Source organism: Falco naumanni, chromosome 16, assembly GCF_017639655.2.
Source record: "Falco naumanni isolate bFalNau1 chromosome 16, bFalNau1.pat, whole genome shotgun sequence".
Taxonomy (NCBI): Eukaryota; Metazoa; Chordata; class Aves; order Falconiformes; family Falconidae; genus Falco; species Falco naumanni.
This window is the reverse complement of record NC_054069.1, coordinates 1165802-1181847: the sequence shown is the minus strand read 5'-3', so window position 1 is coordinate 1181847 and position 16046 is coordinate 1165802. Positions and strand designations below refer to the sequence as shown.

The following is a 16046-nucleotide window of genomic DNA, read 5'->3' as shown; positions in this document are numbered from 1 at the left end:
ACCCTGCGCTGCTCAGGCAGGACCTGGCACTTCTTCAGGCTTCAGCTCTCCAAAGCTGTGCCCAGCCTTGCAGGGTGAGTACAGGGGGGCAGCCTCGAGCTCTGCGGGGGACAGGGGGGCTGCCCTGGCAGAGTGGGAGTGCTGGAGCCAGCGCAGTGCCAGCCGAGGTGGGGAGAGCCAGCGCATCCCTAGCCGGGCTGCTCTGCACCTCCCTGGGGTGGCTCAGATGCAGCAGCAAAAAGCCACGTGTGCTGTGTCAGGCAAGAGCTGGGATGGGTGGGTGGTTGCACTGTTTATAAACAAGCTTAATTGAGGTGTGTGCCTGATTTCCATTTCAACATCCCTTACCAGCCTAAACCGTGATGCAAAACAGTGATTACCAGTGGTTTGTGGCACTGAAAACTCAGCCTTGAGCCTCCATTGGCTTTGCTGGAGAAGTGGCCTTGCTTTCCTGGTCTGAGCACGGTAGCTGGGGTGTCCCGCATCTCGTGAGCTCTTTCCTCAGCAGGCAAGCGTGCCGTCCATCCCAGAGCTATGGCTGGCTGTTTGGTGACTTGGAAGGGGAAGCAATCACAAAAAGCAGCAGGATAATTGAGGGTGGGATGTTAGGAAGCCCCTGGGAAGCAGCACTCTGGGTAGGGGGGCTCAGGGGAGCGCAGGAGTGAGCCCAGCTGGTGTTTGGCTGCACTGTCACTGTCACCAGCTTGGTTCTGGCAGTAGGACCAGAGGACTTGCTTGGCAGAAAAGCCATGTCCAGCAGAGCACTTGGAGCTCTGCGTGAGGGTGCACCTACAATCCCTCATGCCCATCTAGCCGCTGTGTACTGATCTGCAGGGTTACAGCTCCAGTGCAGGGTTACAGCTCCAGGAGATCTGGTTCTGTCAGGCTGGGAGAGTGAGTGACGCCCGTGTGAGTCTGCCAAGGGATTTGTTTACACTGTTTATACAGCTTGCTTTGATCCACTTTGGTCATGTTTGTTGTCCTTTGTCCTGCAGGCATCCGAGTGCTGGATGGGCCCCTCACCGACAGCATGGAGGCCATCGCCTTCAACAAGCACTATCAGATCAATGACATCTACAGCTGCAGGTGAGCCCCAAGGGAACCCCGAGCCAGACCACTCTGACATCCAGTGAGGGGCCGTGGGCCCTGCTCTGCCTGGGGACAGGGACAGGGTCACAGCTGGTGGCTGAATGCTCACACCAGCTCCTCTCCTTCTGTGGCCCCTGCTAGCCTTGAGGCACCAAAATCAGCACGGCTTTTGTGAGTCCTGTGAGTGTGCCTGGCAGGCAGGCTGCCAGGTGGTGGGTCTGTCCCAGAGGGAACACCCTGTCTGTCCCCCTGGGCTTGGTGCCCACCTGTGCCCTGCAGACAGGCCAGCTCAGGGGCTCTGCGCAGCTGAACCTCGAGGGGGTCTGCAGCCGGGCGCGTACAGTGGTGCTCTCTGTTACTGCTGTTACAAGTAACACCAGTGTTCCTGTTACTGGAGAGCTGGCTCAGGCTGTGCACAGCATCTACAGTTGTGAGGCCACCTTCCATCTGCTGCTGCAGCACATCCCACGGGCTGGCTGAGCTGGAGGGGGCACTGTGCCCCCCGCTGTGGTCAGGGAGCCCCAGCTGAGCTGTGTGATGGGGACTGGAATGTATGAGAAGCTGGTTGTTAAACAAATATCAAACATTTTGTCCACTGGAATCTGACCCAGGGGCACAGTGCAAACATTACAGTGATATCCCAGCAGCGAGGGGCCAACCTGATGGATGGGAAAGTACAATGCCCTCTGATCCCAGTCGTGGTGCTGGGAGTAGCTGGTGGCTGCTGGTAGCTCACTGTAATGGCAAACTGTAATGGGAGGAAGAGTTGCTGCCTGCGACTCCTGGGGCTGTCACTTCATGGTGTCTGTCTTTGCAGCTGGGGTCCAGATGACGATGGGAAAACTGTGGATGGCCCCCATCAACTGGGAAAGGTAAAAATAGTCCCAGCAGCACAGGTCATTCCTGGGCTGGCCCTCCAGTGCTTGTGATTTCTTGCCTGCCTGGACAGGCAAGGAGGGACATTGCTGTGCCACAGTGCACGTTTGTTTGCTTCCATTGCTGCCAGCAGAGGCGTTGCATGTTACTGTGTGGTGGGGAGAGGTGACGCTGCTGCGAGCGGGAAGCGTTCAGACAGTATTGCATGAGCTTTCCAAGGAGAGGCTGGTTCCAGCAGAAAAATGCTCTTTCACAACCTGTGGTATTATTGTGACAACTTTTGCAACCCAAGGCATGCTGTCTGCTCAGGAGACCAAGTGTTCCCAGTGCTAAGGGTGGTTCTCAAGGCAGGCAGCGTGCCTTCAGTTGCTCAGAGTAAATAAGGGGCTGGGGCGATGGCTGTGTTTGGTGTCAGTGGGACTGCAGGGAGAGGAAGAGTCAGAGCTGAGGCCACTCCTTCCCAGGCCATTAAGGGGTTCTTGCGGCGCCTGTACTGCAGCACCACTGCAAAACGCACCCAGCCTGCCTGTGCCTGGCTCCTGCTACCCAGGTGCTGCAACGAGGGGTTGCTGCAGGGGCCCCAAAACTGACACTGGGATGTGGTTCTGCTTAATTTCTCTTTTGCTTGGCAACCTTTTGCTGTACTTTGCTAACCACAAGATAGCAGTTACTGTGCTGTTCGGAGCAATGCTGACAACTGAGCTATCAGTTCATGATGACAAATGGTTTCCAGTTCTGCAAGTTAATTTATTCTCTTCCTGCGTGCAGAGGCAGCTGTAACAAGCTCTGGGACACAGAGCACAAGCAAAGCTTGCTTTACCTCGGCAGAGCATCTGCAGGGCTTTTGGCTAATGCAGTATGTGCCTTCACCTGCCAAAGGGAGGGCAGAGGAGGAGGGTTGATTTCCAGCGGGATTGCTTTCTTGCTTGTCCATCAGACACATATCCTTTCTCTAGGTGGGAATGATGCCTGTGCGAGGTGTTGGCCTGGAAATGTGCTTCCCAAGTGGGGCTGCTGTAGTTGTGTTTCTCGGCAAAGGCAAAGCCCAAGTGTATGTGGGGGCTGGTGCCTTGCAGAAGGGCAGCAGCCACGTGTGGGTAGTCCCTGTCAACAGGAAAGCCTTGATGCTGCAGAGGCAGCTCTGGACTGAGCCCTGCTGAATTTGGGAGGGCTGGGCCTGCTGTCCTTCCTCTGGAGTTCAAATACTGGCCAGTCTTTGTGCTGTGATTGCCTGGAAGGTTGCTTTTCCTGTTTTTTAACATAGGATTAGCTTAATACCATACTGAGCTATAGGCTGGCCATTCCCAGATGTTGGCCACATCGCTGCCTTTGTAACACACTCGCTCTGGAATCTTGGTGTCTGGTCATGGCTGTAACAGACACAACTCTCTAACTCTGCCGGCCGGGGGAAATACAGCCCGGAGGGGTTGTGGCCGACCCTGCTATCACCCCCAGTACTAGGCAGGGCTGGTTGTTGAAATCTCAAAGCGTGGACTTTGGTTGCTGGATGGGGATGCCAGAACACAGCTTTCCAGCACGTCCTGTGCTTTTGAGCAATCTGCAGGGCAAATGCTTCCCCAGCTTGGGAGAGGTGCACGTGTCTGTCTGCACTGGGCTGAGCAGTGAGCTACACTGTGAGGTCTGGGAGCACCCTGCTCCCCCTGGCTCACAGCCACGCGTACCAGCCGTGGCTGCTGGCAGAAACCCTCCGGGGTCAGCAGGGAAGGGCCCACCTGCCTACGTGCCCTGACCAGTGCCGGTTCCTTCTCCACAGGCCGCCCTGCAGCACGGCGTGATAGCGGGTCGCAGGGGCTTTGGGAGCATTTTTGTCGTGGCCAGTGGCAATGGCGGGCAACACAGCGACAACTGCAACTATGACGGTTATGCCAACTCCATCTACACTGTCACAATAGGTGAGTGCGTGTGTCTTCTGTCTCATTCCTTTCTAGCATGGAAAACCAAGACCGTGCCAAAAGCACAAGACCTGCCCAGCTGTGGAAGGTGGCTGGGTAGTGGGAATCTGTGGGAAGGCGTCTGTCCTCTGGGAATGAACACGGCGGTGTGCAGAGGTGCAGTGGGCTTCAGCCCTCGAACCTGCAGTTTCCTTTGGACCTGCAGAGAAAGAGGCCAGAAAATTCCTGCCTGCGTTCAGGCCTCCATCGCTGGGGCTGTGACAGACACGCTGCCATGTTGAGGGAGTGACCTGAAATGCAGCATTCCCACCATGTGTGTTAGAAAAGAAATGTCTAATCCTCTTTCTCAAGGGCAGAAGCTACATGAGGGGTAGAAGATCTGTAGCACTGTGAAAGGTTATTCATCTTGGCTGCCTTTCCTATAGCCCTTCCAGCCGTGCAAAGTACAGGCTTGCTTTTCCTGCCCAGCTCCCAGCCTGTGAAAAAGCACAGCTAGCAGGATGGGTTCTCAGGGGCTCATCACCTTGTAGTTTCAGCAGTTTAAATGAAACTTCACACAGTCGGTGCCTTTCACTTTTTCCCAGGTGCAGTGGACGAGACGGGCTCCATGCCGTTCTATGCCGAGGAATGTGCCTCCATGTTAGCAGTGACCTTCAGCGGTGGGGACAAGATGATGAGAAGCATTGTGAGTACCACACAAGGCGGATTGCCTTGCCCTGTGCTCTGTGGGCCACACCTGGCTGCGAGGCTGGTGAAGGGACAAACCTCTGTGCATTCTGATTGCCACACATCTGCCTTAGGCTGGTAGTTGGGTTCCTTTGTGAGGCAGCAAATGAACACGCTTTTTGTCTATGTCCTGCATAAATAGTGCTCTGAGAGGGAGGTTCCTCTTTCTAGTTGTTCCTCATGTCATCACTGTCTGTCAGCCTCTGTCAGCCGTGACCCTCTGCAAGGGTGTTCACAGGCATGCTGAGTTCCTGGCCCCAAACGCAGATCGTGCGTGTGTCATGTTTGCCACCTGAAGTGCAGGCATATGTCAGACGGAAAGGGACAGGGCTGCACTCCCTCATCTCCCTGCTCTGTGCTGCTGGCACCTGCAGGCAGACATCTTCTGGGACAGGGGCTGCTTGGGGGACCCCTAAGAAATTCCTCTGCACTGTGTCCCTGGGAATGTCATCCGGGGATCTCCCTCGGCTCAGCCCCAGGGGCCGCTGGCAGCAGGTAAGCTTGCTCCCAGCTCTGTGTGTCCCCTTTGTGCAGCAAAGGAGCAAGGCTCCTATGCCACTGTGGGCTTTCCTGAAGAGAAAGGGGCAGGGGCGGCTGCGGCTCGGCTCGGTGTGGGCTGCAACACGCCCTGCCCAGCCAGCCCCCTTGCCTCAGCTCCAAAGGGATGCGGGAGCACAGACAAGCACGGAGGGCTGGGAGCAGCATCGGGCTCTTTAAACTACTTGGCCCCAGCCTCTTCTCTGTTCTGGCACATGTGCCTCTCCAAGCTGAATTTTTCAGAATATTTTTATCAGCTTTTCCTTTTTTGCCAAAAAATGACTACTTGTCAACAAAATGTCCTTTTTGCCTGAGCCAAGCAGCCGGTCCTGTTTTCACCAGCCCCAGGCCTGACCCAGTGTGTTCCTCCCTTGATGCTGGTGCACTCGAGGGGGCTGTCAGCCTAACCAGCCCAAACGGCTGTGACCCATTCCTGTCCAGTGGTGCCAACGGGGACTGCAGAGCCCAAACCACCCTGGGGCAGCTTGGGGTAAACATCCCTGGCCCCCAGGCCTGACTGATGGGGGTTGGGTTGTCCCTGGTTTGGCAGGCACTGGGAGGATCTCCCATCAGGACAGGCAGTTCCCAAAGATGCTTTCCTGGCAAAGCCAATGAGGCAGCGAAGTCGCAGAGGCAGATCAGCACCAGCAGTGTGTGCCTGAGGGTCTCGGGGCGGGGGGGCGGGGGGCCAGATGGACGAAGGATGGTGCCTGAGGTGCTCCTGTGAGCAGGGACGTGCGGCTGTGGCTTTCTACCTGCCAGAGAGGAGCTAAATCCAGGCTTGTCAAACAGGCTTCCCCGTGTGCTGAGCAAACCAGGGGAACAGGGAGAGCCTGGGTTCCTCGGCCACCTGGTTGGGACTCTGCAAACTCCTCTTGCAGTCCAGAGCCAGGGCAGGAATTCGTGCCTAAGTAGAGCATGGTGCAATCTGCCTGGAGCAATGGCTTGACTCATGCAGCAGGGAAATCAAAACCCAGAATGGAGCTAATTTTTCCTTTCAGAAATAACTTCAATTGTCCCAAACTGGTTTGGAAGCTACTGATGCTAGGAAAAAAGGAAACTGCCACCAAGCAAGGGCTCTGGTGCACGTTCATCAAGCATTACAGGTTTCTGGGTTTATGTCCAGCTTCCCCCAAGTTGCTGCTGGCTCAAGTGCTTTGAAAGTCTCAAATGCCCCTTCGTTTCAAATACTGGCCTTGTGGGACACTAAAGCAGGAGCTGATACTCAGCTGGGAAGCCAGGATGAGATGCCACAAATAGCCTAGGCACGGCAGGTGCCAGAGAGCTGTCCTGTTTCTTTGCAGTACTGCCATCGCTCCTTTAGCAAGCCCGTGCCCTGTTAAAACTTACACCCCCCTTTTTCTGGAGGATCGTTCGCTCTGAAATGCCCTTTAACTGTGCTTCAGTGATGCCAGAGTTAACTTCTCAGCAGCCATCTGCTGGGTTTTTTTCTTTTACCAGACTATAAACTTCGTGTGGTTTCCTTAATGGGAAGAATTTAATACGGCTTCTGGCACTCACTGCATTTCCTACTGCAAGTTTATGCTGCTCGGGGTGTTCTTTGTAGGACAGGCAGCGTCTGAGAGCAAGCTGGAGTTGTTAACAGCTGGCAAAATGTTACCAAGTCAAGTATAGAAGGCAACAAAACCTACAGCTTTTGGCAGTGCAGGCTCTCTCCGCGGGGGGGGGGGGGGGGGCATGGGCAGACGGACACATTCAGTTTGCAGTGAGGTGGCATAATTTGGGCACCTCCCGATGCCTCTTTTGATGTTCCGTGTGCTTTGCACAGCCCTGTGCAGTCCCTCTGCAGAGGCTCAGCTGTGCCGGAGGGATGCTGTGGTCAGCAGTGAAGATGAGGAAGGTCCCAAACTGTAACTGTTGTGAGATTCCCCCAGAGTTACTTAGTTCAGGCCCAGTTCCTGTCTCTCCAAAGGAGAATATCTGCATTCATCACTATTCAACTGGGATGTGTTCTGCCTGAAGCGCGGGTCTCCCAGGACTCTTTGTGGTGAGCTTGAGGTCCCTGTGAGTAGCAGCAGCTTGTTTGAATTTGTATTTTGTATTTGACTTCGTAGGTTGTATTTTGGTTCTAAGTCAACAACCGCTTTGTGCATGTGTCCAGAGTACCCTGGAGAGCATTCACGGTGGTCGAGTTCGGGGGGGCTGCGCCTCTCCGTGAGCTGCTGCTGGTTTTCCTGCACGGGGTGCAGAGATGCCACCTCCAAAGCCCCAGGGATGTTGACTGAAACCAGAAGCTTCTTGCCAGAGCTGCTCTAGCTTCTGTAGCGAAGCTGGCTGCGAGCAGGGGCAGGGGGAGCAGTGCTTGCGTGGGATGCTGCTGTGCCTTGGCTATTGCTCCTGTAGGCCAGAGCAACCGTCCACGGTCCAGCACAGCGTAAAGCTGCTGTTCCTTATCCTCAGCAAAACACTGTGCAAACTGGCTGTAAAGGTGCTTCTCTGCCCTTGGGCTGGCGAGAAGCTGCCTGAGCTGCCTTGCTCAGCCCCAGACTGGACTGTTTGTATCCCAGCTCCCAGCTCAGGGCTGTACCTCGCAGCTGGGGAGCTGTGGTGTTGTCCTTCCCACCTTGTACTGTTTTTTTCTGGGTGCCCGTGTCCTGGCCGGGAACTGTCTGGGAAATGTTTCCAGGCTTTTCAGCAGCTAATCCCTGACCCTCTCCCCCTGCTGCTGCCCTGCCCCTGTTGTTGTTCTGGTCTTGGCTGAGGGAGGGTGATGGGATCTCTGGGCGCCCCTCCTGTTTCCCAGCCTGATCTCAGCAACCACAGAGAGAAAGAAAGTTCATGTGCTGCAAATTCCTCCCTCCTGTCTGCGGGGAAGCTGCCGGTGCGGAAGAGACAGCTGGGAGACAGGCAGATTAGGCACGGTTCATGCAGGCAGGAGGTTAAGGACCACGTCACTGTGTCTTTGCTTGGGACGGGGAACCCGTGGGCATTCAGACAACTTTCTCGTTTTGTCTGAAAGCTTTGTACAGGGGGAGTCGGACTCTGGGTGCTGGCCTTGGCGTGCTGTTCGGACTGGGTGCTGCCCCACTGCCCCAGCCCACCTTTCCCTGCCTGTGTTTCCCTGTGGTCACGGACAGGCAGGAGGTGTCCCTGGGCAAGGGACAGTGGATGCTCAGCTGTATTCCCTGAATCTCTTAGGACGGTGTGTGAAGGTGCAGAGCGAGTGTCTGTGGTCCCCTTTGAAGGCTGCAGCACGCCTTGGCACAGTGCAGAGAAGCCCAGCGCTTCGGCCCAACAGTGCATGCAGCAGCGCTCTCCCTCCCCTGCCGAGGCTGTCAGGCTCAGATTCCTGCTCTATTCCAGACCTCACCCCCCTCCCCTGCTCAAAGGCTTCTGTTCACCTGGGGCAGACCACATTGCATTTCGACAGACGCGCCTGGCTGCCTAGCGGAGCGGGGAAGGGTGCTGCTGGCCGCACCAAGCACCCTTGTCATTGCCGTAGCAGCAGTGCAGCAGGGGCAGGATTAGCTCCTCTCTCCCCCAGGACACTCGGCTTGGCCAAAGGTGTGCTGAGGTGGAGAAGGTTTTCACCATCCTCAGCAAATAATAACCAGGCGCCTCAGAGGGCCCTTGGTGCTGGAGGAGAGGGCCAGCCAGGGGGACCCAGGCTGCTGGGGAAGAGAGCTGCTGACTCTGCCTTTTCTCCCCTTTCCCAGTTTTCCAAGCATTCCCCTCATGTGTCCAGCCAGCCTGGGGGGGATCTTTCCCCCTCATCATGCTTGTGGTAGAGCAATAGCAGTTACGTGAGCGTTGTGGATGGAAACGTGTGAGCGGTAGACCAGTGCTGCAGGGCTGCCAAGAAAACCCAGCAGCTTGCGCACCGCGCTGCACGCCGTTGGGGTGCTCACGTGGTAAATGGGGATCCCGGGCTGCCCTCGCCCACAAGCTCTCCACCACCTGCCTCGATCTCTGCCAGGAGCGTGGCTGCTGGCCCCGTTTCTACCTGTTGTGCTCGAGTATTGCTCATTTCTCAGCTGTGGCCAGGATGATGGTGGGGGGCCTCAGAACCCCCCATCTATCCTGCCCTTTGCATAGCGTGGGGGGCGCGCTGTCCTGTGTCCCTGGGGGCACACCCTGTCCCTGTCCCTTTTGCTGGCAGTCGTGTTGCAGGCTGAGCATGGGCTGCCAGTGGAGCTGGTGTGCCAAGGGCATGGCTCAGGGTAGGGACTGTGTGCGTGGCTGCTCGAGTACCTACCCTAGCGTGGCAAACAGTGGCCTGACAGGAGGCCTCTCTCCTTTTTCTCGGAAGGTGACAACGGACTGGGATTTGCAGAAGGGCACGGGCTGTACAGAGGGCCACACGGGGACCTCAGCTGCCGCTCCTCTTGCAGCCGGGATGATCGCACTGATGCTGCAGGTACGGCCATGTCTGACCTGGCGAGATGTTCAGCACATCATTGTCTTCACCGCCACCAAGGTGAGTGGCACTCCCTCCCTCCCTTTCTCCTGCAGCTGCCCCTCGGATGCTGCAGGATGGCTGAGGTCCTGTCGTGCGCAACCTTGTTTATGTCTGCCTGCCCCTCTATAAATCTCTCAGTTGTCTGGCTCCCAGCAAAGGGATGGTGTTTTCCTCTCACCCCTTGTTCCTTCCAGGAATGTGGCTGAGGCATTTTCCTCTGTCATGATAATAAATGGGGTATTTGCTCCAGGAATGCCTCCATCTGCCAGCGTACAGGTCTTCCAGGGGCTCACCGTGCCTCGCCCACGGGCACTAGGAGTGCGTGTGTGTGTGCGTGCGGTGTGGCCAAGCCGAAGGGCCAGCACGTGTCTCTGCAGTGCCAACCCACAGTCGGTGGAGAGGGAAAGCAAGGAGCTCTGCCCTGCTCTGGCCCTTCCTCCAGCTCCGGAGAATCGGGCTCTTGGAAACAGACATAACAGAGAGCTCAGCAGCAAACACAGCCCTTCCTTTCACTCGGCCTCAGCTCCAGCGCAGTTTCACGGTAGAGAGCAAGGAGCGGGAGCAGACTGGAGCTGCCTGATTCCGCGTAGGGACAGGGCTTTTTCTGCACTCCTCTGGGGAGCAGGAGTCTGTCCAGCTGATACTGTACTCGCTTTGGCATAGGGCAGTGTTTTCCACAACCGCAAGCCAGCGTTGCCGGAGCACTACAGTGTGTTAAGTGATGGAACCCAGATCTGTCCTGGCCTGGCTCGTGTTGATTTAAAGGACTCCGTTCCTTCTCACCAAGCTTCTGCCATCCCACAGCCTATGGCTTGGTCAGCAGAGAGCAGCTGGGATGTTTCAGAGCAGAAGCATTTGTGCCCTTTTGTGCTGCTTGATTTCCTTTCTGAGGAGCTGGGAAGCCTGTTTGTCCTGGGACTTGTTTCAAACAAAGACCAACCTGTTTCTTTCTAATAAGGCCATGTGGGTTTGCCTCCCCGCTCCGCAGGATGTTTCTGAGCCTCCTTCCCTTCAGGCCTGGCTCCCTTTGCTCTGGGTTGTCGGGGTGGCCGGTGTCCCCCAAGGTAATGAGAGTGCCCTGCATTTATTTTCAGTACGAGGATCGTCACGCCAAGTGGGACATCAACCAGGCTGGCTTCAGCCACAGCCATCAGCACGGCTTCGGCTTGCTGAACGCCTGGAGGCTGGTCAACGCTGCCAAGGTAATTCCCTCCCTGTCCCGGGTGTGTCCGGCCCACAGGTAAGAGCAGACACAGCCCAGTGGCGGGGACAGCTCCTGTACTGGCAACGCTGTGGTGTGACACTGTCGCCGTTCAGGGCCGGTGCTTTGGCCATCGTCCTGCCAGCCCTCACTGTAAGGCTGCTTGTGGTGTGAAGTAATGAGGCTTTCGGCAATGCCTGAATCCTGCCCCTGAGCTGCTGCGCGCTCAGCACTATATATAGCCATGGGCGAGAGGCTTCGCTGGTGGGAGACAACAGCTCTGATTCATGGCGTGGGGAGTTTTGTCGGCAGCCCCAGTACCTTCCTCCCTGTGTGGGGGGCTCCAGTGAGGGCGTGATGCCCCAAGGAAGCAGGACGTTCTCGGCTGCCAGCTCTGGGCTCTGCACCCCGGGGGCTGCTGGGGCTGCCGCGGGAGTGGTGTGGTCAGAGCAGGCAGGGGCATCCCCATCTCTTCCTCCCTGTGCCTCCAGTTGCCTGGAGACCGGGGCATATCCCTTTGGCACTTGGTCCTCACTCATGCATAGAGCACCATGCAGCCACGCTGGGTCACTGCTGGTTGTCAGCAACACTGCCTGCCTCGCGGGGACTTTCAGGCTGCTCTCTCCTCCTGCAGGACTTTGGGTTCTGCTACATTCCCTGCCCTGCTGCACCTGGGGACGAAACGGAATGGCTTCAAGTAACTGCTCAAAGCCGCTCGGGTGGTGGCAGAGACAAACCCGGAGTGGGGGAGTCTTGACTGGCCCCTCTAGCCCCCAGCCAGTAGCTCTCCTTCCCCTGTTAGGCATGCAGGCACTCCTTCGCAGCCCGTGCGCGCTGCCTGGCTTTGTGCGCCACCGCAGCGTCGGCAGAGGCCCCTTGCCTGGGCCCAAGCTGGGCCCATGCCCACACGTTAGCTGTGCTATGGACAGGAGCAGCGTGCGGGGGTGGTGGGAAGTTGAGGGACGGATGTGCAGGGAGGGTGCACCCTCATGCTGAATCTTCTTGCCTTTCCCCTGACAGATCTGGGAGTCCGTCCCATACCTCGCCTCATACGTGAGTCCTGTGCTGAAGGAGGGCAGGAGCATCCCGTTACTCCCACAGGAGCTGGAGGTTGCCTGGAATGGTAAGAGCAGGTGTGCCACGTGAGAGCACATGATTTTACACACCAAGTCCAGGGATCCAGCCCATTCCCACCGGTGTGGGGTGCAGCCGGGCATGCTGACAGCTCGGCAGGGCAAGCCCCAGGTTGCACGAGGCTGCGAAGGGGTTAAGTGTTGGGCTGCCTGGGCTTTTTCCTCTCTCTTTCTGCTGCTTTTCCCCAAGGGATCTATCTCTGTTGATGTGGTCCCCTCCCCATAACTCTGTCCCATAGATTGATGTCTTTGAGGAGCAGACAGGCATTATCGAGCATGGCCAGGCTGGGCAGCGGCCAGACCTGCTCCTCTGGCTTTGACCATTTTAGGTAATGCTCCAGCTCCCGACTTGGCGGCCTCTGTCCACATAAACAAGGCGCTGCTCCGGCTGCTACCAGTGGGAAGGACAGCTCTGCCCCAAGCCCTTCCCGGCCCCCCAGCGGGGCCTGGCTCTCTGGCTGGGCACCGCTTCTTGCACCGAGGCTGGGCTACCGGCCCCCTCCCCGTCCCACCGGAGATGCTGTTCCAGGGGGCCTGGCCCTGCACCCCTCACTGCCCCAGCTGCAGCTCCTGGCAGAGGTGCTGGGGCTCGGCAGCACCCGGAGCTTTTCCCCAGGACAGAGGACCCCCGGAAAGAGTTGGGAGCTTGGCAGGTCAGCACCCCCCTTGCAGGAGGTCCTGTCCCTCCCCTCCTTGCTGCAGACTGAGGAGATGCTGGGCACGTACTCGCCCTTTCTCCTGTCCCTGCCTGGCTGGGCTGGCCCAGCTCTGCAGCACAGTGCTCCCTTGCAGGTACTAGCACCGAAGGGTGACAGGGGTGACACCCTGCTCCTCAGACTGGCAGTAGGGCTAGCCCCACTGCTTGAGGAGAGGGTTGGGTGTGAAGCAGCTCCCTCTACCCTAAAAGGAGTTGTGAGCTGAAGGGTGGGCAGCAAACAGAGTTTGGGAGAGGCAGAAAAGAGGCTTTGGAGAATTATGCACAGAGGAATGTGTGGCCAGGGGCACTGCTGTCCCCCAGGTAGGGCAGGTTGACTCTGAGTTAACCCTTTCCCCATGTGGCCTCAGGGAGCATGCTGGCCAGCAGCTGCAGGCACGTTGCCTGGTCCTGGGATGCGCCCACCTCCCCTCTTAGAAGAGGCTGGAGAACACCTGCCGCTCAGCCGAGAGGAGGCCAAGCCACAGGCTGAAATCCGCTCTGCAGCGTGCCAAGGTTTCCTGTGCTATGATTGGCAGCTCTGGGGCTGGGAGCATCCGCGGAGCTGCGAGTGGTTTGCTGTGGGGTCAGGGAGCCTGGACACCAGGCTTCTTATCCCAGTCCTCTTTCCGAACCTGGCTCTGGTGTAAATGTGAGTTCAAAGCAGCCTCTGGGGGTGCCAAAAGCTGGCACAAATCCGAGGCAGGAAGGATTCGATGAAGGACGAGGTATTATTTCATTGCAGTGGCTAAAGCGCTCTGGGTGGGTGGGCTCCTGAACCCGCAGACTGAGTCAGGGCCAGGGAAGGGTTGGATGTGACACAGGTCCTATAGGGAGAAGCTGGGGCCCCTTGTGAAATGAGGATTCGGCTGCAGGCAAGAGGCTGCTGGTAAATTAGGGAGCAGAGGGGTGTGCCAGGGCCCCCTCCTCGTGAACAGAGGAAAGTGTGGGTTCCTGTCGTCTTCCTGCTCTGGGGGATGCCTAGGAGTCAGCTTGCCCACTGCTGTGCAGTTGCCTTTCACCCCTCCTTCCTTACCACCTACTCCTCACCCCTTTCCCACCATCCTTTCCATCCTGCCTGGTCCCGGCTTGACTCAGGCAGGGGACAGAGGGCACAGCTGCAGGCAGAGGACAGCCAGTACCTGGTGCCTCCCACAGCTCTGGTCCGGGAGGACCTGACAGCCCCTGGCCCATGTCAAGCATCCCGAGCACGACGTGGTGTGCCCGGAGGGAGCGTGCCAGCGCACCTTTCCCTGTGCTGGCCAGGGAGGTGTGTGGGTGGCTCGGCTTGGACAGACAAGGAGGCTCCTCGTGGACCATGGACCAGGGCCAGGCCGCTGAGCACAGCACAGCTTTGCTGCCAGGCACTTGGCAGAGCCTCCCTGTGTGGGGTGTGACTGCCCTGGCTCCTGCCTCTTGCTGAGGAGGCAGAGACAAGCGTGTGTCCTGTGAAGTGGCACCGCAGCCCCTTAGGGCTGGCTGGAAGTGGGCGACTCCGTTCTGGCCGCCAGCCTCGGCAAACCCTGCCTTCCCTTTCCCAGTCACCACCACTGACCTGGAGCTCTCTGGCATGAGGACCCTGGAGCACGTGGCCGTCACCGTCACCATAACCCACCCCCGTCGTGGCAACCTGGAGATCCGGCTCTTCTGCCCCAGTGGCATGATGTCCCTGATAGGGACCACCAGGAGCATGGACTCGTAAGCACCGAGGGGGACAGGGTGCGGGGGCTCCCGCTGCAGGGCAGGGCACCCAGCCCGGCTGGCCCCGGGCCAGAGAGCCAGGGCCCATGTCCAGCCTTGTGGCTCAGGCTGCGTTGCCCTCTCATGGGTTGTTTCTCCTCACCCTTTGGCAGGGACCCCAATGGCTTTGCTGACTGGACCTTCTCCACAGTCCGGTGCTGGGGCGAGGAGGCACAGGGCACGTACAGACTGGTTGTCAGGGACATCGGTGAGTCCTGCCTTCCAGGGGTCCTTCACGGGGCGGTCGCAGTAGCTCCATGCCATGTCCTGGGGAGCTGGCAGCTCAGTGCCTGAGTGGCCGCGCGTTAAGTCCATGCAGTGCCACCCATCCGGGTGGGCAAGTTCCCTGCTGGACCAACCTGTTTCTTCCCCAGGAGACGAGAGCCTAAGGCCTGGGACCTTGAAGCAGTGGCAGCTGACCCTGTACGGCTCCTCCTGGGCCCCAGCAGAGATGAAGGAACGGCAGAGGTAGGGCACCACAACTCTGTCTTGGTGGGGAGACAGGAGGCGGAGGGCTGAGGGGCCGTATCCTGAGTCTGAGCAGGTGCTGCAAGGTGTGTGGCAGGGTGAGGCTGCAGCCTGGCCGCTGGTCCCTAGCACGGGGCACTGGGTACCCTCAGTACACTTCACAGGGGAGCTGTGGGCTGTAGAAAACAGCTCTGTTGGCAGGGTCTGACCCAGGAGGGCAACCCTCGTGGTGCGAGAGGCGCTGCAGACCCTTTGTGGGCATTTGGGACCCTCCCCGGAGCGGCCCTGCCTGCAAGGACCCTGATGGTGCCTCTGTCCCCCAGGCTGCTGGAGGAAGCCATGAGCGGGCAGTACCTGAGCAGCGACTTCTCCCTGCCCTGCCCGCCAGGGCTGGAGATCCCCGAGGAGCAGCGCTACACCATCACAGCCAACACCCTCAAGGTGAGCCCGCCTGCAGGCCGGGGCACTGTCCTCTGCAGGAGTGGGAATCGGCCTCACCGATCCCCCTGGCGCCGTGCCCTCTCCTCTGGGCAACGGGGCCGGGCTCTGGGGTGCTCAAGGGCTTTGTTTCTTAAGGGGTTTCCTCCTCTGTAGACCCTCCTGCTGTTGGGATGCTTTGCCGTGTTCTGGACTTTCTACTACATGCTGGAGGTTTGCCTGACGAGGAACAATGTGGGGCTTGACGTGACCTGCAGTGGCTCCGCTGCCTGCAAATGGTACCAGCAGGGAGGGAAGCACAGAGCCCTGGAGAGCGGCCTGGAGATGGAGTCTGTGCCCCTCTACCGGGAGAAGGACATTGAGGACGTTGAGATGGAGTGTGAGCACCCGGAGCCTGCCCGAGAGGATGAGGGGGAGGAAGGGTCCTGGACCCCCACCCACCCCAAACTTCCCAGCAGTGGGAGAGCTGTGAGCTTCCACGAGGCGGCCCCAGCCGCGGCGGGGTACCTTGGCCGGGAGGCGACGGCCGAGCTGCTCTCGGAGGACAGGGAGCACCAGACGTGCTAGCGGGGGCTGGGGGTTTGGGCTGCGTCCCTCCCTCTCGGTACGACCTTCCCGTGCACGCGCAGCAGAGACTTCCAGAGCCACCAAGGACTGTTGCCGTTGTGTCCTACGGAGGCTGGCATTGGAAGTGGCTCAGAAACAAGGAGGAGGAATGCTGGCAGTGGAAGGGGAGCTTCCCTTTCCTTCCCACTGGAAAGCAAAGCCAGCCTTAAACCCATTCCGAATGGAGCCTGCGCCGCAGCGACGC

At 58.4% G+C, this 16046-nt stretch overlaps 1 protein-coding gene across 4 annotated transcripts in view; it reads left to right on the top strand.

Moving 5' to 3' along the window:
- PCSK7 (proprotein convertase subtilisin/kexin type 7) overlaps nt 1-16046 on the top strand; it is a 19817-nt gene extending 3771 nt beyond the window's left edge. For 3 of the 4 annotated variants that reach the window (XM_040615926.1, XM_040615927.1, XM_040615925.1), the window contains exons 5-16: nt 996-1086; nt 1907-1961; nt 3740-3878; nt 4463-4563; nt 9412-9579; nt 10656-10763; nt 11783-11885; nt 14131-14287; nt 14443-14537; nt 14704-14797; nt 15121-15238; nt 15392-16046. In XM_040615926.1, coding sequence (XP_040471860.1) covers nt 996-1086; nt 1907-1961; nt 3740-3878; nt 4463-4563; nt 9412-9579; nt 10656-10763; nt 11783-11885; nt 14131-14287; nt 14443-14537; nt 14704-14797; nt 15121-15238; nt 15392-15802 — 1640 coding nt within the window. In that variant the 3' untranslated portion in view covers nt 15803-16046. The remainder of the gene's footprint in view (nt 1-995; nt 1087-1906; nt 1962-3739; nt 3879-4462; nt 4564-9411; nt 9580-10655; nt 10764-11782; nt 11886-14130; nt 14288-14442; nt 14538-14703; nt 14798-15120; nt 15239-15391) is intronic. The other variant, XM_040615928.1, reaches the window with a different exon arrangement.